The 22,927-nt window shown below is 49.0% G+C and overlaps 1 protein-coding gene across 1 annotated transcript in view; it reads left to right on the top strand.

The window, feature by feature from the left end:
• Positions 1-22,927, top strand: part of LOC110594437 (actin filament-associated protein 1-like) — a 37,454-nt gene that overhangs the window by 6,278 nt on the left and 8,249 nt on the right. The window contains exon 4 of the mRNA XM_021706235.1: positions 11,264-11,372. Within this exon, the coding sequence (XP_021561910.1) occupies positions 11,264-11,372 (109 nt within the window). The remainder of the gene's footprint in view (positions 1-11,263; positions 11,373-22,927) is intronic.

Genomic DNA, 22,927 nt, shown 5'->3' with positions numbered 1-22,927 from the left:
TATGTTCTGCTCTTGCCTGTGACAAACTGGCCTGGTTTAAGGTTCATGAGAAGCCCAGTTACTGGTGTGATCGGAACTAGAGTGGGTCAATCAAATATGCTAAGGTGAGAATTTAAAAATGTATGTACGTATGCTTTAATATGTTAAGTCTCTTTTATTTTTTAAAGACAGGGTCTTGTTCTATCATCCTGGCTGGAGAGCAGTGGTGTGATCATAACTCACTGCAGCCTCAAACTCCTGGCTCAAGAGGTCCTCCAGCCTCAGTGTCCAGACTAGCTGGCACTACAGGCGTGTGTCACCACGGCAAGCTAATTTTTAAATTTTTCATAGAGATGGAGTCTCTCTCTGTTGCCTAGGCTGGTCTCAAACTCCTGGGCTCAAGCCATCCTCCTGCCTCAGCCTCCCAAAGTGCTAGGATTGCAGTTGTAAACCTCTGTGCCTGGCTTATTTTAAGTGTAAGTGAATGACTTTTGAGTAGCAATGTGACCAATGGGTAATTTCTCTCTCCTGGTGCCTTCCTTGTACATGAGTATCAAGAGAATTTTTCCCTTGACATCTAAGCCATGCTGTTACTTGCTATAAAACTACTAATTTTTTTTTTTTGAGTTGGAGTCTCACTCTGTTGCCCAGGTTGGAGTGCAGTGGCACACTCATGGCCACTGCAGCCGCGACCTCCTGGACTTCGGTGATCCTGCCGTCTCAATCTTCCAAGTAGCTGGAACTACAGACGTACGCCACCAAGCCTGGCTATTTTTGTGATTTATTGTAGAGACAAGGTCTCACCAAGTTGCCCAGGCTGGTCTCGCACCCCTGGACTCAGGCAGTTCTTTTGCCTCGGCCTCCCGAAGTGCTGGGATTACAGGCTGAACCACTGTGCCTGGCCAACTTTTTTTTTAAGTAGTCAAGATCTGATGTGTCTTCCAGGCTGGAGCACATTGGCTCTATCACAGCTCACTATAACCTTGACCTCCTGGGCACAAGCGATTCTCTTGCCTCAGCCTCCAGAGCAGCGGGGATTACAGGCACATGCCACTACACCTGGCTAATTTTTAAATTTTTATTTTATTTTTTGAAACAAGGTCTTGCTGTGTTGCCCAGGGTGGTCTTGGACTCATGGCCTCAAGCAATTCTCTGGCCTGCACCACTGAGATTACAGGCATCAGCCACCGCGCCAGGCCAGAAGGACTGCGTTTTTGACGTAGAGCCAAGAACTGCATTCTTTGAGTATAGAGCCACTCGTTGGATTCTGCTTGCCTTTTCTGCATAACCGGCACACACTTAATTTACTGTTAATAATTTCTGGTTTTTGTCACACAGCCTGAGTTTAGAATCCCTAGAATTTTGTTCACGCTGCCTTGTTCTTCTGTAGTTGACAAGCCCCACACCTAATCGAATAGCCTTGTCTTTTTTCAGTTTGTTTTGACTGAATCTTTCGAAAGCATCGCAGAATCATCAGCTCTCCTTTTGCACTCAGTTTTTCATTGCTTTATTTATATAATGGTCAAATCAGAGTAAATAATTACAGTAATAAGAATTTACGGAACAAAGCTGACTCTTAGTAAATATACAACTCAACAGGTGGAACCATTCTCAGACACTCTAGAGAGGAGCCTGTTGGCCACGAATGTTTAGCCGTGCAGGGACATGAGGGCGTTTCACCGAGGGAGTGGAGAAAGCTGTCGACTCCATGAGTCAGCTAGGTGGAGTTTGCTTACAGTCACTCTGCTAGAAGTTCCGGACAGTTTTGTGACTTTGGCATTCAGCAAGTTCACCAGCCACCAAGTAAATGAAGTCTGCCTTGGGCCAGTTGGCTTTTGGTCAGTTGCTCATTTGCTGTTGGCGAGTTGACTTTCAGGAGAATTTGCTTACGGTGGGGTGAAGATGGAGCAGGTAGGCAGCTGCACCAGGCCGAGGGTGTGTTGTACATTAAGCCACAAGCCGAAAAAGAACCAGCTGTGCTGGGAGCATTGTAGGTAGCTCTGCTTTGCTGGGCAGTGGGATTTGGGTGGGAAATCTACATGAAGATGGAATACTCTGCGGGACCAAATTACAAAGGATTTGTGGGCCATGTGGAGAAGCTGGGAATTTGTCGTGAGAGCAACTGTAAACTGATAAAGGATTAATTATGATTCATTTGGCTGGGCTCGGTGGCTCAGCCTGTCATCCTGTGCTTTGGGTGGTCAAGGCAAGTGGATTGCATGAGCCCGCGGGTTCGAGACCCATTCCTGCAACTTGGTGAGACCTCATCTCTTCAATAAATCAAAAACTAGCTGGGCGTGGTAGTGTGCGCCTGTAGTTTCCAGCTACTTGGAAGGCTGAGGCGGAAGGATCGCCTAAGCCCAGCAGGTCAAGGCTGTGGTGGCCAGGAGCGTGCCACTGCACTCCAGTCTGGGTGATAGAGTGAGACTCCAACTCAAAAAAAAAAAAATTATGATTCATTTCAACTAGGTATTGCTTCTCATGCGTTGAACCACGATTGTATTTTATTTTGACCTCTTTTGTGACATATATTGAATTGAATGTTAACTTTCATCAGAGCCATTTTTGTTATTAACTCTTAAGATATGAGAGTTATCTTTTTATGCCTTTTACTGTCTAACTGTTGCTTCATGGTACTGTTACCTGTCTTGTGACATTCTTTTAATTAAGCCGCATCTTAAGTGTTGGAAGGTGTTTGCTCCTTATCCTTTTCTGTGTTTCTCACATTCGGCGCTTAAGGCAGGGAGCATGCCAAAAAGTCAACTTTGTCACGTAGAGGATGCTTTCAAAAGTGGAGTCTTGGAATGTTGCTGTCTTGCCCTAGTGTAAACATGCCAATGGCCTCAGGTGTCCGTGGGAGTTGGGGAGTCCTTCCATGTGGCTGATGTGTCTCTTTGGAAGTGCTCGTAAGAGAGTGGGTGTGTGTAGCATGGAAATCCAGAACCCCTCACGAGTCCTTGCAGTCACGGTAGGGTACGTGTCTAACACCCTGCTTTAGCTCCCTTGCTTTTCAAAGGGAGACTGGAATGCACCAGAATATGTGTAGGTATAAAAACCGTTTCTGGGAAGAGCTGTGCTTGTCAAAGGACTTTTGTTTTTGTTTCCTACTGAGACGTGTGCAACTATCAAAGTGATCACCTAGTATGCAGCAAGTGCTGCGAGAGATTGGGACAGTGAGCCCAGCTCACTGGGAAATGGGTCCCATCCGTGTTGACTTTGGCTACAGGGCCACCCTGGAGCTCGCGGGCAACCAGTTCGAGAATGGACTCTGACCAGACAGGCGCCGTTCGTGGTGCTTTCTGCCTCCTCTTCTGCAGCGTAGCACTGAGTCTAAAAGCAGAAACATCTCAAACATCTCAGATCCTTATGACTGAGAACAAAGGAAGAGCAGGGTAGACTCCTGGGGCAAAGTACAGTACGTATGATACCAGATCAAGGCATTTTCTAAACAAATTTTTATTTGATAAATGGCCTGGGGTTACGTTATATTTCCAGGAGTCGTGGAGAACCATTTAATTCTTTGATGTTTTAGGGCCAGAACTTATGTAAATTTGATGTCTTTTTATGCCAGCAGATGACAATGACGTTTCCTTTTATTGGAGCAAAATATATAGCATAACATATACTGTTTTAACCCTTTCCAAGTATACAGTTCACACTGTTGTGCAGCCGTCACCACCATTTATCTCCAGACGGTCTCATCTTCCCAGACTGAAGCTCTGCCCCATGAAACACTACCTCCCCACTCCCTCCCAGCTCCCATCTACTCTCTGTCTCCAGGAAACAGTGAAGTCTGCTGTCCTTTGCCCCCTCGGTTACATTTGTCCTTTCTAAAGTCCCTTCACAGTAATCTTGTTACCTCTGCTTAGCAGATGTGTTTATGAGAGTCTGAGATCATATGATAAAATTAGGTGCTTTACAAAAGTTGCAGAGTTGAAGCTCTAACGCCCACGATTTAAAGCAAGAAACCGCTGATTTCCCTGTGGAACTAGATATGGTCCTTGATGTGGATGTGAGCCACAGTATTCATCCTTTTCCCCGGTCTTTAGAGAATCTTTGCGTTTCGGCTCATGTATGATCCTGGTGGCATCTTTGCTTTAAATGTGCTCTGCACTGGGTTCCGGCTTTGTATCCTGTTCACACTCCTGGAGGATTGTTCGCCTCTGTCTGGACGCCTACCTGCTGGTAGGAAAGGAAGGAGAGATGACACGGCCCATATCATGCATAAATAAAAGGAGAGAAAACTTCAGAGAATACATGTGACTGTCTTCCCAGTGTTTACTCAAGTGCTGTGTGGAATGCAAGTCGAACAGTGATCAGAATGGAATAGGTGTAATTTGATAAAGACTTCCATTGTACCAAGAAGAGTGTGTCTACTCAGCATTCTTGGTGTGGGGATTAAAACCGTTTTTGCAGTTGGAACTATAAAATGTTATTATCTGATTAAAATGGCGTTAATCTAGTCCTCAGTTTCCCCAGCAGCGTGGCCACCTTCCTAAGGACGAGCCGTGGCACAAGAAGTTTAGTTATGGCTTGGATGCCACTGAGTGCTGCTAGAATGCTCGGGTCGATTAGAAAAGGGTTTTGCTGATATGTGGTAGAATTAGAACTTGAACCTTCATTTTTTCTTTCAGATTATGTAATTTTTGGCTGTTACTCTTCATAGATGAAAGGCAGAATCTGGATGCCTCACCATATGTATACTGGGCCGATCCTTTTCTCCGCTGAGCTTGGGTCTCCACGTTTATTGGTGTTTCTCGTGGAAAGGCCTGTGCCTTAAATCCCAGGGGAGTAGGAAGAGAGATAGGGACCAACAGAGGGGCACAGGACTGGTTATGGGGAGTGTGAGGGTGTGAGGGCCCTGGGTCTGGCGGCAGCGTAGGGAGCTGAGTCTTCCTGAAGAAACCATGGTTCTGGTTGTGTTCTGTGTCATGAAAGCCAAAGATCTGGAGCCCTGCAGTCTCAGCTGGCTGATCCCTTCCTCATATCCTGTCTGCTCCAGCCACCTGAGCAGTAGGTGCTGAGGGATGGGACCGTGACTCAGAGACCCTGCTGTCTGCGGCTTCTGGGTCAGCAGGGAGTATCCTCTTGCTAGCTTCCGACTTAGCCACTGAACAGGTAGGTAGCATGTGCGACCCTGGTTAGGGTCTTGAATCTCTTGAGCCCATTTTCCGATTTGTGAAATCACGGCTGAAATTCTGACTTCTCCATGGTATTCTCTGAACAAGAAAAAATACCAAGTATCCTGAGACGGCATCGGGCACACAGTAGGCAAATAGTAAACACAAGTTGAGCATCCCAAATCTGAAAATTCCCAATGCTCCCAAATCTGAAACATTCTGAGCACCTACATAAACGCGCAAAGGAAACGCTTGTTGGAGCATTTTGGATTTGGAATGCACAGTTGGTAAGCATCATGAAAGTATTCCCAAATTCAAAAAGAATCCAAAATCAGAATCACTTCTGTCCCAAGCATTTTGAATAAGGGATGCTCAACCTGTTGTAATAATGGTACTAATTATTACTATATTTACACTGTTCAATGATATTGACATAGGAATTTATGATTATTGGAAAAAGAATTATCTGTGAGATTTTTCCTTGTGGTAGCAAAGGCAGATACCAATGGGTAAGCCAGACAAGCCTACAGATGATTCCACTCTGCCCTTGTAAGTACTGGTTTTCTCTAATAAGACATGGAGGCCTTAATGGAGAAGTTTATGGTACTTCAAAGCAGGTACAATTTTCTTTTTTTTTTGAGTTGGAGTCTCACTCTGTTGCCCAGACTGGAGTGCAGTGGGGCACTCTCCTGGCTACCACAGCCTCAACCTGCTGGGCTCTGGTGATCCTTCCACCTCAGCCTGCCAAGTAGCTGGAACTACAGGCACGCCCTACCACGCCCGGCTAATTTTTGATTGATTGTAGAGATGAGGACTTGTCAGGTTGCCCAGGTGGGTCTCAAACCCGCAGGCTCAGGCAATCCACTTGCCTCGGCCTCCTAAAGTGCTGGGATTACAGGCTGAGTCACTGAGCCCAGCCGATATGATTGTCTAACCTCAGAGTTGTGGTGCTCTCACTTAAGTATCAATCTGAGGGGAAATACCTCAGTGAATTTAAGAGTTCCCTAGTCACTGACACTGTGTCCATTTTTTCTCATTTCTAGAACTGACCTAGCAGGGGCAGAGATCTGTCATTCTCTGAGGTGGGCAGCCACTTGCATTCCTTTCTAAGTATGTAATGACGCTATGGTGCTTAGACTCCAGTCCCTTGTCCTCCTGGCATGTGTTCTGTGAGAGGCAGTTCAGGAGACACCTGGGAAAAATGCAGGCCGTGTACACAGGCTGGGGCTCCTCTGATATTGAGGGAAGTTTGCAGTGTCCATTGAGGGTACATCCACAGGGTTGTATGGTGCTACTGTTTTTTGCTTCAAAGTCTCACCCTGTCGCCCAGGCTGGAGTGCAGTTCATGGCTACTGCAGTCTCGGACTGCTGGCCCAGGCAATCCTTCCACCTCAGCCTTCCGAGTAGCTGGAACTACAAGTGTGTGCCACCACACCTGGCAAATTTTTTGATTTATTGTAGAGATGAGGTCTCGCCAGTTTGCCCAGGCTGGTCTTGAACGCTTGGGCTCAGACTGTCCTCTCATCTCTGCCTCTCAAAGTGCTGGGATTATAGGCATGAGCCATCGCAAACTGCATAGAGTTCTTTTTTTGAGGGAGGTGATTGGGTCCTCACTCTGTTACCCAGGCTGGAGTGCAGTACCACAATCACGGCTCACTGTGGCCTTGACCTCCTGGGCTCAGGCGATCCCCCAGCATCAGTCTCCCAAGTGGCTGGGACTACAGGTGCATGCCACCACACCTGGCTAATTTTTAAAATTTTTATTTTGTAGTGCTACAAGGTCTTGCTAGGTTGCCCAGGCTGGTCTCAAACTCCTGGGCTCAAGCAGTCCTCCTGCCTTGGCTTCCAAAGATCTGGGATTACAGGCTTGAGCCACCGTGCCTGGTCTTGTGCTGCTGTTAAAAGGTACATTGTAAGAAACTGCCCTGGCCAGAGATTCTCATGTCCTGTGTCCTTTGGCGTGGACACAAAGTCAGCTCTCACGGAAATTTTGAAAGAGGTAAAGTTGACTTTATGGTCTGTGGACCTGAACTTTATGAGAGTACTCGAGTCAGACTCCTAGAGCTGGGGTGCACTGGAAGTTGTCATGATGTGACACCCTCATTTCCAGGCAAGGGAATGGGGACTGAGCCCTAGGAGGATGTCACAGGCTGAGGGATAAGCTGGAGCTGGGCGTGATGCTGCTGTGTTGAGTCTTCCTCGTTTTCACTGTACTGCTTATTTCCTGCTACAGGACAACACACAGTCAGTGACAGCAAGAGTACAACCCGGATCCGGCCTCAAGCAGAGGGGCTGGAGCCTGGGGAGGGTCCTTGGGGGTAGCGAACCCAGAGTGTCCTCCTCCCCTCAGGCTCCGTGCCTGAACACGCAGGTCACGCTGAGGCCATATTGCCTGCTGAGGTCATGCCGAGGCCCCATGCCTGCATGCATGTCATACAGGTCATGCTGAGGCCATGGGCGAGTGTCCCCCATGCCTGCCAACCACATCCTGCAGCTATGCACAGTGAAGGTTCTCACACAGCCTTCCTTTGAGGCAGCCGGCCCCCCAGGCTGGTTCAGACCAGATGGAACACGCCTGGATCAGTGCCCATGACATTTGGTTACCTTTAGTTCATTATTATACTGAAAATCCCATCCCTACAGAGGAATCGCAGCCATTTTGTGTATGTGTGATGTAAGGGTAAACACCTTCTCACACTGTGTGTGCACACTAGAAATCCATCTTTTTCAAGCTGGCCCCTGCATTCCGCCCTGTGTGAAATGCTGTATGACCTGTGTGCCTTGTGCAATCAGGAGTGGTCTTTCCTGTCCAACTGGCCACTCGTGGACCTTTCCAGTATGTGAGTTCCTGAAAGAAGCCCACCTCTTCTCCCTTTGGCCTCACTAAAAAAAAAAAAAAAAAGATATATTTAGCCCAGCTGGTCGAGACTGTGGTAGTCGTAATTGTGCCACTGCACTCCAGCCTGGGCGACAGAGTGAGTGAGACTCTAGCTTGAAAAAAAAAAAAGATATATTTCTTTGGTCTCTTGAACACAGAGCCTGCCCTTTGGGGTCTCTTGGGGTCTGGCATCACACCTGCCTGTCCTCTGCTTTCTCATGACCCCTTTGAAAACCTGCCTCCCTTCTGTACCTTTTGAAGTTCTGAGTTGTGATTTTAGTGGACTCTTACCAGTGGGAAAGGATCTGAAAGCCGTGGTACTGAGTGACAGTTTGGGAGCCTCTCTGCTGCTCTCCTGTTTAACCTTTAAGCACTAAGTGTCTGAAACCCCAGGGGCGAATTTCCAGGGTAAGTGGTGTTTGAGAGTGAAGTGCTTTTCCAGGAGTAGTATTTTTGAGGGGTTTTATTTAGAAGTGGAAATAGTTTGATTTTCTAAATGGCTTTAAAAACAATAAATGCCATGTAGAAAATCCAAGCTTTTCAGATGTGTATAAAAAAGAGGCAGCTGTTAGCACATTGTGGTGCACAACCTTCTGTCTTTGTATATATGGAAGCATAAACACACACATTTTATATAAAGGGTTTACAGTACACCTGCTTTTTTTTTTTATCACCAGTATCTTATAATAGAGTTTTTTAAAGTAAATGTAGACTATACACATGCATGTCCTTTTAAATATCTGTCTATGGGTATAGCCATAAATCTAAACATTCTTTTTTTGGTGAACAGTTAAGATTGTTTTTAAATTTTGCTAACTTTTATTGAGCATTCTTCCACGATTTTTCCCACTTGACCAATTGACCTTCTTGGTGTATAATTCTAGAAGTGGAATGATTGGATCTGAGGGTATATCTCAGAAGGCTGTGCTAAACACATGGCCACTGATAGGGTTGAAAAGTGTCTTCAGAACTGCCTCACGTACCGCTGCATGAGTTGCCGCACCCAGGAAGGGAGTCTGACCTGGACCATTTCACAAACATTCGTTGGATTCAACTATTTGTAACGCTTTTCCAGAACATGAATAATTTGACTGTTTCACCATACACAAAGGAAGTTGGAACACCCTGCATTTCACGAATAAAAGACAGTGGATTAAGCAGCTCTTTTCCAAAAGCAACAACCAGAGACGTTAACCTGGACGTGGATGCTTGTGAGATCTTGCCTGGTACTGAGCACCGTGGTCCGGTTCCGCTGTAAGGACTGCCTCTTGAGGAGGACGTGAAGGACCTGGGTATGGTCCCGGCTGTGACCGCAGAATGATGCCCGTCCAGGAAACCAGCCTTCCGATTAGAAGTGCAGAGGCATTGGCGTCACTCAGCCCGGGGAACAAGGACTGGGGGTGGAAGGGAGTGGCTGTCTTCAAGCACACGAGGGAGTGTTCTGCAGATGATCTGGAGCGAGTTCTCTTCCCCATCTGGCGAGCGGAAGGAGTGGGTTGTATATGTGGTGAGTGATTGTCATTCACAAAGGCCTTCTCGGATTCAGAGGGAGAGTGATGGAGTCTTACGTTCTAAAGAGGTGACGTTAGAAAAACAGCCCCATGATCTCATCGGAATGTTCTTCTTCTTGGAGACTTCACTTGGTAGCTCTTCACTTGGGGCCTCTGCTCTGTCCCGTTCCTTGTGACATGACCTCCTCCCAGTTTGTCTACAGAATATAGATAGTGTGAAATAGCTGCACGCTGTTAACAGGAAAGGGAAGAGCAAGAAAGTGACTATAAAACGGGTCTTTAGCGGACAGACCTGGTGTTTGAAAACCCCAGCTCTGTCATCTGCAAGCGCCTGCTTTTGAGCAGGTTGATTGTATTAGATTCTGAGCCTTGTTTTCTGTATCTCTGAAATGTAAGGTTATTTAATATGTACCCTGCAGGCTTCCTGTATAGATTGATTGATGTGACCTGTAGCCAATATGGAAGTGTCTAGTTCACTGCCAGGCAGATGGCACGTGCTTGACCAGTGCGGGCTTCCTGCCCCTCGACCCCCTCTGTTGGTGAAAGGACCCGCGGAGACATAACCAGCAGCTCCTGCTGTTGTTTGTAGAAGGGAGAGGTGGTGAACGTCGCAGCCATCAGAAAGCTTAGGGAAAGCAGGAAGCTTCAGCTGCCTCTTTTTTTTTTTTTGAGTTGGAGTCTCACGCTTTCGCCCAGACTGGAGTGCAGTGGCCGCTCCCGGCCACCGCAGCCTCAACCTGCTGGGCTCCGGCGATCCTTCCGCCTCAGCCTTCCGAGTAGCTGGAATTACAGGCATGCGCTACCACGCCCAGCTGATTTTTTGATTTATTGTAGAGATGAGGTCTCGCTGCCCAGGCAGATCTCGAACCCGCGGGCTCAGGCAATCCACTCACCTCAGCCTCCCAAAGGCACGGGATTACAGGCTGAGCCACCGAGCCTGGCTTTTCAGCTGCCTCTTGAAGGCCAAGTGGAGTATGGGTAGTCCTGTGGGGTGGAGCGGGCCCTCAGCTCTTCCAGTATTCCAAGGTTTTATGGCTTTACATCCAGAGACAGGGACCTCAGGTTCTAAATTTGTCAAGCATTGTAATATGATTTGTTCTAGTAAGGAGCACATTCCTTCCCCAGAGAATAATTTCCACTTTCTCATAGAGAGTGGCTGCTTGGTGATTTGCTTTCTTTCCTTTCCTTTTTGAGTTTTCCTGGCACATGTGAGGAAGAGGGCAAGGGAGTAAGTAGCCAGCCTCACCCCTTCACACAACGGGTGTGGCTCTGGCACCTACTCTGTCATGGCCCGCTCCACCCCACAGGACTACCCATACTCCACTTGGCCTTCAAGAGGCAGCTGAAAAGCCAGGCTCGGTGCCCCGGGAGCATGGCCCCTGTGACGTGGGCCGTGAGGAAGTGGTGGTGTCTGAGACCTGCGTGGGTTGTGCGTGCGGATGAGCAGTTGCACAGGAGCCATCACAGGCCCCGGGGAAGGGTCCAAGAGGGCCGTGTAAGTTAGCCCAGTCCTGTGTGGCGTCTGCCTCTCAGAGGCCCCATGGGATCAGCTGCACACTTGCTAGATGTGGGCTGGATGGCAGGAGGCTGGAGCCAGAGCCGGGGCTGGGTGAGCAGGAAAGTGGGAGAGACACCAGGAACTGCCTTCCGAGCCTCTTGGTAATGAGGCGGATCTTTACGAAGGGAAGAGGAAAATGTTGGGCCACGCCTGTTAATTGGAAGTATAGACTTTCTTTCTGATGGCCATACTAATTTCTCCGTTAATTTCCCTCCAGCCTCCGGACAGTGGGCCTCCACCGTTACCGACGTCCTCACTCCCAGAAGATTATTACGAGGAGGCCGTGCCACTGAGCCCTGGAAAAGCTCCAGAGTACATCACATCAAGTGAGTGGTGGGCCCTGCCGGCCAGGCTCGCCTCTTGATCGGCAGGGCTGGGAGAGCCTGGCCCCTTTTTCTGGGCATGAAGGGGAACCGAGACATCATAAAACACCAAGGAGATCTGGGGCCAAGTAGCGTTTGAACCCAAAGAGGTAGTACGGACAGAAAGGGCTTTGAAAAGTCGAAAGTACCCTTATTTCAATTGTGTTCTTTGTGGCTAAAAAGTAGTGAAGCTGTGGAGACAGATATCAGCAAATGAGGGTGTCCCCGTTGGTCAGAAGAGAGATGGCTTTCTGTGGTTTCTTGGTGTGTGCCATAGCCCCCTCCCCTTAATCTCTGATCAGAGCACACCTCCTTTGGCCTTCATCCATTCTGCCATGATTAGAACAGTTTCTACAAGATTGACTGAAGGGTTGACAATAATTGGGTACAAAACAAGTAGGTATCTCAGCATAGACTTTGTCTCGTTTTGTGTGTGTGTATGTGTGTGTGTGTACACAGGATCTGTCAGACAGTGTTTGTCCGAGTCCCAGTTCTCCTGGCTCCAGCTAGTTGCATGCTGGTAGCCCTCAGGAGGACCTCTGTGTTAGCACCTAGCTTCCAGTTCTGATGAAGAATGACATGCTGACATGGAACGCCTTTCTAGAGCTGCCCCTGGGATTTACTTCTGAATTGTTGGCTTTATGCCTCCTCTCAGTATGTCAGGCGCCATGCTATTGTCTCATAAAGAAGTTTAAGGAGAATGTCTCTGTATATGTCACCTTGAGGAATCTGGCTTGCTTTTTTAAAAAGAACAAAAAACAGGTAAGTGGAAAGTGAAGGAGTGATCGTGCATTTTAATCAAGAGATTTCCAGTCCACTGGCTTTTCTTGCCGTGGTCTCTGACTTCATCTGTCTTCTCAGGGGTGTTCCCCTTCCTCCCAAAGTTGTCTTCATGCTACCTAAACTCGCTGCTACGTAGAGACTGTGTGTTTTGGGATCTTTCTTTTCCTTGGCGATGAACAAGCATAGCTGTTCCAGCCAAGTAGGCTCCGACTGGATTGTGAGGAGGAGGTGGTTACTGGACACCTCCCATAATGTGTCTTTCTGAGCGTGAAGAGGGGACGTACAGAAGACCCTGGAGTGCAGGGATCTGTTCTGGCTCTTTCCTGCCTAGGAGACCCTCAGCTCCTGGGACAGTTCTGGCACAGATGGAACCCAGTGTCAGTAAGTAGCTGTCACACTCTGAATGAGAAAAGGGATGGCTCTGAGAAGAAAGTTATACGATTTTAGGTTTTGAGAACTATTTGGGAAAAAGGCATTTAAATACTTTCTTAGGGCTGGGCGCGGTGGTTCAAGCCTATAATTCCAGCACTTTGGGAGGCCAAGGTGAGAGGATTGCCTGAGCCCATGGGTTTGAGACCAGCCTGGGCAACTTGGTGGGACTGTATCTGTACAATAAATCAAAAAATTAGCCGGACGTGGCGGCATGCGCCTGTAGTTACAGCTACTTGGTAGGCTGAAGTGGAAGGATCTCCTGAGCCTAGCAGGTCGAAGCTGCAGTGGCCGCTAGCGTGCCACCGCGCTCCAGCCTGGGCGACAGAGTGAGACTCCGACTCCAAAAAAAAAAAAGTACTTTCTCAGGATCAACTATTTCAGGAGATAGTAGACTCATTAGAAAACTGAAAAATTACATGACTTGATATAACTCAAAGCTCCACTGGGTTCCTTTTTACTGGCAGTGAATGAGGAAAGAAAACATTGATTTTTGGTGAGAGTGTTGTGTCCTAGCATTTGAAACATTAGTCTCTGGCCCTTCCCACCTCCCTCCCCCCACCCGACTTACTGTCAAGGCCAGGAACTGAGTGTGACTATCTGATTTTGGGGGCCACCAACAGTCCTGAGAAACTCTACATCGCTGTTGGACCTCGTCCTCTTAAGTGGACCCATTCCTCAGCCCCTGGCTGGTGAGCAACGCGTATCGTGCCGAGCCCGGAAGAAAGGAGCTCGTGTTTGGGGACCTTGGAGGCAAGAGTGACGGCAGGCTGTGACTTCTCTAATCGCGTGTTTGCTGTTGACTCTCAGTCGCTGGCCCGAGGACATAGCCCCTCCCTTGAAGAGCAGCAGCGATTAGTTGACTTGTCAGCTCGGTTCTGGGCTTTGCTGCTCTTGGCTCCATATGGATTTTGAGATGGTTTTGTCGAACCCTGTGCTGGCTGTGGTTTTATCAGAGAAGCTGAACCATTACGAGTGTCATGGAGTAAAGGGTTGATGGAAGGAACAAGACCACGTGCAGGTGTGGGAACCGTGAAGAGGTTTGTGGAGGGCGCCTGCTGCTGAGTCTGGTGGGGCTGGCAGTCGGGGAGGAAGCTGGAGGGACAGACTGGACCCCACCTCTGCTTCCTCCAATCCTGGTGGCATGGTGACCAGCAGGAGAAGCGGGAACCTGCCTCCCCAGAGCTGCGCACACACCTGGCCCGGGACTTGGCGAAGATGAGTAGAAACCACCTCCATGTATCTTATGTCACTTTGACATCCACACATGTCTCTCTCACCCACACTGAATTTCCAAATCAAGACAAGAGCAAAGTCATGCTGGTACCAAACATGATTCAGTGACCCCCTCATATGACAGAAAGCTCCCTACCGCCCCAAAGAGGCTACGCGAACCCCTTTATCCATCCAGTGAGTGCCATTCATTCTCTCCTAGAGCCTTTGACTTAAGTTCTGAGACACCAGCCTGACTACTGTCAGCACCTTTTACGTTGGATGGTTGGAGACTGCGGGAGTGGGGAAAGAGAAGAGTTAGTTTCTACGCGCACCGTGCCAGCCACATCAAAACAAGGAAGAGACACCCGTGACTATTCAGTCCCCCCCTCTTCAGCTGGCCAGCGGCTGGAGTTAGTGTTGATAATTTCCTTCTACTGCCCACTGAGTCCTCCGCAAACCCCTTGGTTGAGCATGGTTTCTTGCTGGTGGGATGACCCAACTTCCTGTTCCAAAGGGTCTGGGCAATCGGTAGGACTTCCTGTCTTGTGGTTGTAATTTTTCATTAACTTTAATCAAGGGCATGGAGGACGGAGAGGCACCCCAGGGAGTCTCCTTGGTCCCTGACATGTTCTTCCTTATTCCCGCTGTCTGTTTGTAAGTTGGAGTCTCCTTCTGTCGCCCAGGCGGGAGTGCAGTGGCATGGTCATGATGACCATGGCTCACCGCGGCCTCGACTTCCTGGGCTCAGGTGATCCTTCCACCTCAGCACCCTGAGTAGCTGGGACTCTAGGAGCACGCCACCGTACCTGGCTATTTTTAAAAAATGTTTTGTCAAGATGGCACCCACTGGATGGATAAAGGGGTTCACGTAGCCTCTTCGGGGAGGTGGAGAGCTTTCTGTCACACGAGGGTCACCGAATCATGTTTGGTACCAGCATGATTTTGCTCTTGTCTTGATTTGGAAATTCAGTGTGGGTGAGAGAGACATGTGTGGATGCCAAAGTGACACAAGATACATGGTGGTGGTGGTTTGCAACGTTGCCCAGGCTAGTCTGAAACTCCTGGGTTTGAACAGTTCGCCCACCTCGGCCTTCCAAAGTGCTGGGATCACAGGCCCCCTGTTGAACAAAACTTCACAGTCAAGATCTGTCACCTCAGCCAACGCGGTAACTACTTCCTTTGCCAGTGGGTTTATTGGCATGGGGAACCCAGTGTGGCTAGGGGCAGTTTCCATGTCCGGTTTAATGGAACCATTGCCATGTCCTGTCCTAGACCAGTGGAACCCGGAGTTTTAGGGGAGGGAAGTAAAATTTTTGTTAGTAGATCACCAGGGCTAATAGTAAGAGGGTCCACTACGTTTCACCCTGGATTCTTAGACATGTGAGTCCTGGCTATGGGAGAAGCGGTCCCACAGAGTCAGGACACATGCTGCTGGAAGGTTTTCTGGAAGATACTGCCCCAGCCCTGAGAATTCAAAAACGCCATTTACAGATCTGTTGGGTCAGCTGGGGACCCAACCGCGGTGATGAAGGATCTGGCGAGACCAGTGAATTTCCTGAGCATAAACCCATTGTTGGACTCCATCTGCCCTGAAATGACTTCTTCGAGCACAGCAGTGCCATGCGGGTTGCTGTGATGGTGAACAGAGCATTCCACAAGGCCACGAATAGTGCTTTTGGCTGTAATGCTGTGGACCAGGACACCAAATTCACTGATCTCCTCCGGCTGATAGTGTGAGGAGTGGTGTCGTGGGGTGGGGGTCAATGTTGGTGTCTGCTGTTTGCAGCTGGGGTCCTCAGAAGTGCCTGGAGGTAGGTTGATTTTCATGAGTGGGCGTCCATGTTGCCCAGTTCATGCATAGTCTCTATCCCCGCCACCATGGCCGCTTGTCCACTATCCCATTTGAACAAGAAGTCTGGGGAAGGAGGCTGACTGATATGTATAGAACGGGTCATGTTGTTTATACCTGAGTTTTGTTTTGTTTTGTTTTGTTTTGTTTGCGTTGGAGTCTCACTCAGTCGCCCAGACTTGAGTGCAGTGGCTGCTCCGGCCACCGCAGCCTCTACCCACTGGGCTCCAGTGATCCTTCCACCTCAGCCTCCCAAGTAGCCGGAATTACAGGTGTGCTACCATGCCTAGCTCATTTTTGATTTATTGTAGAGTCGAGGTCTTGCCAGGTTGCCCGGGTGGGTCTCGAACCTGCGGGCTCAGGTAATCCACTCACCTCGGCCTCCCAAAGTGCTGGGATGACAGGCTAAGCCACCAAGCCTGGCCTATACCTGAGTTTTAAGACTCTCTTTTTCTGAGGCTGCTCTTTGCTAAGCTTTCCCTTGCTATACAGGTGTTCTCATGGTGTACCCATCTGTGCAGTCTGGCCACAGTATCTTCTGCAGACCAGTGATTTGTTACCAGTTTTTTGATCATGTTCCTCTCACCTTTTGACCGTCCAACCACGCCGTCCGGCAGTGCTTGTGAATCCGTGTAGAGAGAAGACAGCAATGCAGCCAGAGTTGCAGTCCAGTTGGCAAGGTGAGCCAACCAGCCGGCAGCCACGTGCGTCCGCAGTGCCTGGCGCCCTAGACTGGCTCACAGCTAGTGCCTGCTGCTTCCTCCCTTCCACATTCTCCTTCCTGAATCCCCTGTGGCCAGCCCTAGCCCAGGCCATATCGGGAAACGGGAATAGAGTTCCAGCCTAGCTGAGTCGACAGAGTACAAACTCACTGCAGCTCTTGATGGGTTCTGGGTTCCGATTTAGACTCCTTTTTTACTTTCAGCTTTCTAATTTCTGTTTTCTTGTCCTCTTTCCTCTCCCTCCTCAAGGGGGCTTGGTTGAAATGCTGTTTCCGATTTCATGGGGTATGGATATGCGTCGACATGAAATATGTCACATAGCACAGCTGGTGTTTGGAGATTAATAGCTCCAGGCCCTGGTGCTGGGTTGTAATGTGCACGGGTGCTTTACACCTGCTTCCTGTGTTCACAGGAAGCTTTTCTGTGCCCTTCATGCGTCCTCACAATAAGTCTGAGAAAGACAAGATTGTCTTAGAGACACTGAGTCTGAAAGAAACAGTGACTTAGTGTATTTCTCTAGGGTGGGAACTAGAACTTTGGCCATTTTAAAACAGAAGGCAGGCCTCTTCTTTACCCAGAACCTTCCATGCTTTCCATCCCTCTCAGAAGTCCTTGGAGTGGCTTACCCTCATCTCTACCACACTCACCTGCCACCGGTCCCTCCCCCGCTCATCCCCCCTCATCTCTCTACACCAGATGCCTTCCTTCCATAGAGCTGTGAGGAGCAGGCGGTAAGCTAGAGGGAATCTGAAAACACTAGACACAGCTGGAAAGTGCCATTAGTAGTAGTAGTAGTAGTAGTAGTATAAGTCGATATTGAAACTTGAAGGAGCATCTCCAAAATTTGCTGTGTATTTCATAATGTTTTTTATTGGGACATACTCCTATTCTCCAGTAATTGATTTGTCTGTTGTCTCTCTCACCCACTAGAATTTAAGGCCAAAGAGGGTAAACATTTTTGTCTGTTTTACATCTGGCATATGATAAGTGCTCAGTAAATGCTTGTTGAATAAATGGGTGACGACGTTTGTTTGTCTCCTTCTCTTTGTTGTGTTGATTTTTCCATGCTGAGTTTCAGTTCTGTATGTGTGTGTGTGACATATTGAATATTGTGCCCAGCTTTGCACTCAGGATTCTTGGACTACAGGAGGAAGGAAAGATGTCCTAGAGGAACCATCTTTTCTCCTGGCTCCTCAGTCTCCGCTTTCTCTGGAGAGAGGCCAGAAGCCAAAAGAGAGGCTTGGTGGGTCTTCCGTTTCTTTCCTCATCAGAGCCAGCAGGTCAGAATAAGACCGCAAGGTCCCCCCGGTGCTCCACTTCCTCTTAAGAACAAAAGTAGTGGATGAATGTTCGCTCTCGCTCATCAAGTAACCTTTGTCTATAGTCAGTGTGGCTTTCAAAAATTATTATTATTATTATTTTTTTGAGTTGGAGTCCCACTCTGTCGCCCAGACTGGAGTGCAGTGGCCGCTCCCGGCCACCGCAGCCTCGACCTGCTGGGCTCCGGCGATCCTTCCGCCTCAGCCTTCCAAGGAGCTGGAACTACAGGTGCGCGCTACCACGCCCGGCTCATTTCTTGATGTATTATAGAGGTGAAGTCTTGCCAAGTTTCCCAGGCAGGTCTCAAACTCGCGGGCTCAGGCAATCCACTCACCTCGGCTTCCCAAAACGCGGGATTTCAGGCTGAGCCACCGAGCTCGGCTAAAAAAATTATTATTTTTAAGAGACAGGGTCTCACTTGGTTGCCCAGGCTGGAGTAGCGTGTCATAACCATAACTCACTGCAGCCTCGAACTCTCAGGCTGCAGTGATTTTCCTCCCTCAGCCTCCCAGGAAGCTGGGATTACAAGTATGCACTAATTTTTTTTTTATAGAGATAGGGTCTTGCTATGTTGCCAAAACGGGTCTCGAATTCTTGGCCTCAAGCTCATGTGGCTTTTACTGATAGAGTCTTACCTAAATTTGAGTGAAGAGAAAGCAGGGCCCTATGGAATGTGGTGGGAGTATTACCAACTCATCAGGGCATGACTTTTGGTTCTTTCATTTGCCAGATTTCCTATGTGTGTCGTATTGCCATTGCTTTTGTGCTTTCCCCCCCCCGGAGTGAATGTTTTATGGTTAAAAATAATAATTTATTGGCATGTTCTTGAGTTCCATCTGAACTGCACTCTGATAGCAGTTCCTTCCCATGGAACTAGTTTTGGGTGAAGAAGGGTGTGATGGTTTATTTTAGGTGCCAACTTGACTAGATTAAGGAATGCCTGGAGAACTGGTAAAACATCATTTTGGGGTGTGTCAGGGAGGGTGTTTCCGGAGGAGATTAGCTTGTGACTCTGGGTGGACCAGGCGGAGAAGACCCATTCTCCACGTGGACAAGCACCCTCCAGTCAGCTGGGGACCTGGATGGAACAAAAGGAAAGGTGAATTGGTCTCTCTCTTCCTGGAGCTGGGGGGTACAGCCTTCTTCTGCCCTTGGACATCAGAACTTTAGGCTTCTGGCCTTGGGATTCCAACACTTCCACCAGACCCCCTACCCCCCTCTCTGTGCTTCCGTGTTTTCAGGCCTTCAGCTTCAGACTAAGAATCACACTGTTGTCTTCCCTGGTTTGAGGCTTTGGACCTGGACTGAGCCTCGCTCCTTGCGTGCCAGGGTCTCCTGCCTATAGATGGCCTGTCATGGGACGTCTCATCTCCATAGTCCCTGAGCCAATGAATCCCCTCCTATCCATTCGTCCAATCTCCTGTTGGTTCTGTCTCTCTGGAGAACCCTAATATTAGGTTGTTGCATAAGTTCATAGCATTTGTTTTTGACATGGCAGTGCTGGTGCTGAGAGTTTATTTTTTGTCATTTGGAGTGACAATGTTGTGCTTGTGAATACAGCTTGCATTTTGCAGATTTGAAGAAAGTTAGTGCGATTTGTGGGCTAAGGTAGATGGAGTGTCAAGTGGGGAAAAAAGAACACTTCCGACACATTCTTCTGTTTGACAGAGGAGTAGAGGCGTTAGAGGCAGCTCAGAACATTTGTGCCACGGATGGAGAGAAGGCCATCGCGGAAGGCATGGCAAGAAAATGGTGATAGCCGGGCTCGGTGGCTCAGCCTGTCATCCCGCGCCTTTGGGAGGCTGAGGTGAGTGGATGGCCTGAGCCCGCGGGTTCGAGACCCGCCTGGGCAGCGAGACCTCATCTTACAATAAATCAAAAATCAGCCGGGCGTGGTAGTGCGTGCCTGTAATTCCGGCTACTCGGAAGGCTGAGGCAGAAGGATCGCCGGAGCCCGGCAGGTCGAGGCTGCGGTGGCCAGGAGCGGCCGCTGCACTCCAGTCTGGGCGACAGTGAGACTCCAACTCACAAAAAAAAAAAACAAAAAAAAGAAAATGCTGGCATAGTTTCAGAGAGGGCCGCTGTGGCCTGAGTGGTTCTCCATGTGTGGGAAGACTGTTGGGCTTTGATGAAGACCGTTTAAACGCTTTGATCCACGATGACTCTGGCCAGTCGACCTGAGAATTGGCAGATGTGGCGAACTGTGACCAGTCAACCATCGACGCCGTTTGCGTTCCACGGGTGAGCGGAGACGCCACGAGCCCGTGCGTCAACCCCGTACAGGGGCGTTTCCTCACCGGTGACATCCTTTCTTTTTTCTTATTTTTCTTGAGTTGAGTCTCGACTCCTTCACCCAGGCTGGAGTGCAGTGGCACGCACGTTCACATCCCTCCCAAGCTTGACCTGCTGGGCTCTGGCGATCCTTCCATCTCAGCCTTCCTGGTAATCAGAACTGCAGACGGGGGCCACCACACCTGGCAGTTTTTTATTTTATCGTAGAGACGAGGGTTTGCCAAGCTGCCCGGGCTGGTCTCGAGCCTACATCCTTTCAGCACAGTGTTCACTCAGTTCTGTTGTTGGCCCTGTGGGCTGCCTCCTCACTCCACACACAGTGTAGACATCCACATGGGCTGCCCGGCCATGCCAGGGACTGCTGGTATCTAATCAACTCGTTCTCTTACTGCCCCAAAGTATAATCCTCCCATTCATCGCTCTGTGAACACCTGTGCCCCTCACTACAAGATTGGAAGGTAATGAGTAATGCTTTTCCCCCTTCTCCATTCTGTTGCTTAACTTTTTACCAAGCATTTATTGCTTCCTAACGTAATCTGAAGCCCCAGTCTCCCAGATGGTGAACTTCTTCAAGTCTTGGACTGTGCTCTACCTAGTACAGACTCCAGGCAGTGGACTGCCTCGAAAATAATGGGTGCTTCTGTTCCCGTTCTTGGGATATTCTTCTGAGAGTTGATTATCCTTTGGGCCCTGTTACCCCTGGCTGTTCTTGGTTTCTTGCTAAGTTGGCTGCAGTTCTTCTAAAAATGAATCTGTCGGTTCTGCTTTCTCAGAAGTCAAGACAGTGAACTTACTGTCTTTGCCACAGCTGTAGACCTCAGCCCATACCCAAGGATGAAAAGGGCCGCTGAGGACGTGGCTTACTTTTCCTGTTAGAAATTAAACCATCTGGGTTCCCATTTCAGCCCTGTCATTCTTCAGGGATGTGGGCTTGGATGAGTCCCTCAGTCTCTGAGCAGCATTCTTGCCTTTCTCTGGAACAGGCTGCCACCTGATGTGGCCCCTCTCTGGGTGGCCAGGAGGGCCCACGAGACCGTGGAGGTGGAGACCTTCGTAAATCCCAGGCAGGCGTCTGCCTCTCCTGACTGTGTCCCAGCCCCTGCCGTGTATACAGGGATGTCGACCATTCCCTGGCACAGAGGAAGGTCTCCCCACGCACTTGTTGAATGAATGAGATCAAAGATAGTTCTCCCATTATGAATAATTTATCCGTGAGCTCACTTCTTCATTTTTCTTTCACTATTTACTGACTTGATGTTCCAGCGATCAGCTGATCCCAGAGGGCTCCATGGTCCTCTGAGCCATTGTGAGAACCCTCTTCCTGGCGTAAAGGCTGGACTCTGTCCAGCACCATCTAAATCCCTCTGTCCACGCTGGATCCGAGCACAGCAGTGATCTGCACAGTCCTCCAGCTCATCGGTGTTTCTTACTCGGTCACGTCCCTCCACACACCCTGCGTTCTAGATTCACTAGGACTTCTTACAAACCCTTTTGCTGTAGTAATGTTTACCAAAACGTGCATAAAACATGAATGTGCACTCAGTGATGGATCATAAAGCAAACCACCTATGTGGGCACCACCCGGGCAAGAGTACAATGTGTCAGCACAGAAGCCCTGTCCCTCCTCACCACAACCCTCTCATTGCCTCCAAAGATGACCACAGGCTTAGCTTTTGTGGCACTCACTGGGGTTCTGTTGGGACATCAAAGGACCGCTGTGCTTCTGCAGTGTTTGGTACTCCTCAGAGCTCTTGTTCTTATTTAACATTTTTTTTTTGTGTTGGAGTCTCACTCTGTTGCCCAGTCTGGAGTGCAGAGGCACACTCACAGCCACCGCAGCCTCACCCTGCTGGGCTCAGGTGATCCTTCCGCTTCAGCCTTCCAAGTGAACTCAGGTGATCCTTTCACCTCAGCCTTCTAAGGAGCTGGAACTACAGGTGCGTGCCACCACACCTGGCTCATTTTTTGATTTATCGTAGAATGAGGTCTCGCCAAGTTGCCCAGGCTGGTCTTGAAACCCTGACTCATCCACTCTACAGTGACCTTGCAGCCAAGGTCATCGATTCCCTGCCTCTGTCCCGCACCTTCCATGCCCAGGCTCAGCGGGTCCTGCCTCTCCTCTGGCCTCTCCTTCAGCCTCTTCTCGACTCCATTGCCAAAGTCATCCCTTCAGTCTCCCTAGCTCTTGCTTAAAAGCCTTCCTGGGCTCCTTTTCATGATTCAGATGTTAACTTAAAGTTTACATCTTTCTGTTTCCCCCCTTAGTGTTGACCTTTTGCAAGGAAATTATAATGCAAGCTTGATTACCCAGTACAAATTCAACTCCAGTTTCCAGTGAGTACAAACGCGAGTTCTCTTCCGATGAAGTCTGCCGTTTCTGGCCCTTCTGCTAAATTGCGCAACCAAGCGTGCTAGCCATTGTTCTCCTTATCTCTCATCCATGCATCATCTTGGACTTGGCTCTAGCTATGTTTTGAAAGTGAGCATGTTCCAGATGATTGTGGGGGTCAAGGGGAAATCAGAGATGAGTCAGACACTGTTTCTGGGAGCTCCTCGCCCAGCATGGCCACAAGTCATAAAATTAATTGCAGTCTAACTCATGTTTATGAGACACTTTTCAGATGCCAGCCATTCTTCTGAGGGCTTGCAGGTGTGAGTTAGGTTCACCTAACAGTTCTTCCTTCTATGATTATTTGTGTACTTGTGTGTCAGCTACTTTGTTAGGTGCTGGGAAGTTACATCCAAGATGGTCTCCTTCTCTTCAAGGGCCTCAAAGCTTGATGTAGGAGACAGACATCAGAGACAGTGAGAGTGCCAGGTGACAGTTTGGGTTGGGTGGTGTGGACCACAGAGGAGGGGCATTAGACCCCAAGTATCAGCTCAGACTGCTGTGACAAAATACCATAGAC

The sequence above is a fragment of the Carlito syrichta genome, unplaced genomic scaffold (assembly GCF_000164805.1).
Source record: "Carlito syrichta isolate Samal-C Ts95f unplaced genomic scaffold, Tarsius_syrichta-2.0.1 Scaffold315368, whole genome shotgun sequence".
In the NCBI taxonomy this organism is placed as follows: Eukaryota; Metazoa; Chordata; class Mammalia; order Primates; family Tarsiidae; genus Carlito; species Carlito syrichta.
The sequence above is the reverse complement of the archived record's forward strand: the minus strand, read 5'-3'. Positions and strand labels throughout refer to the sequence as shown.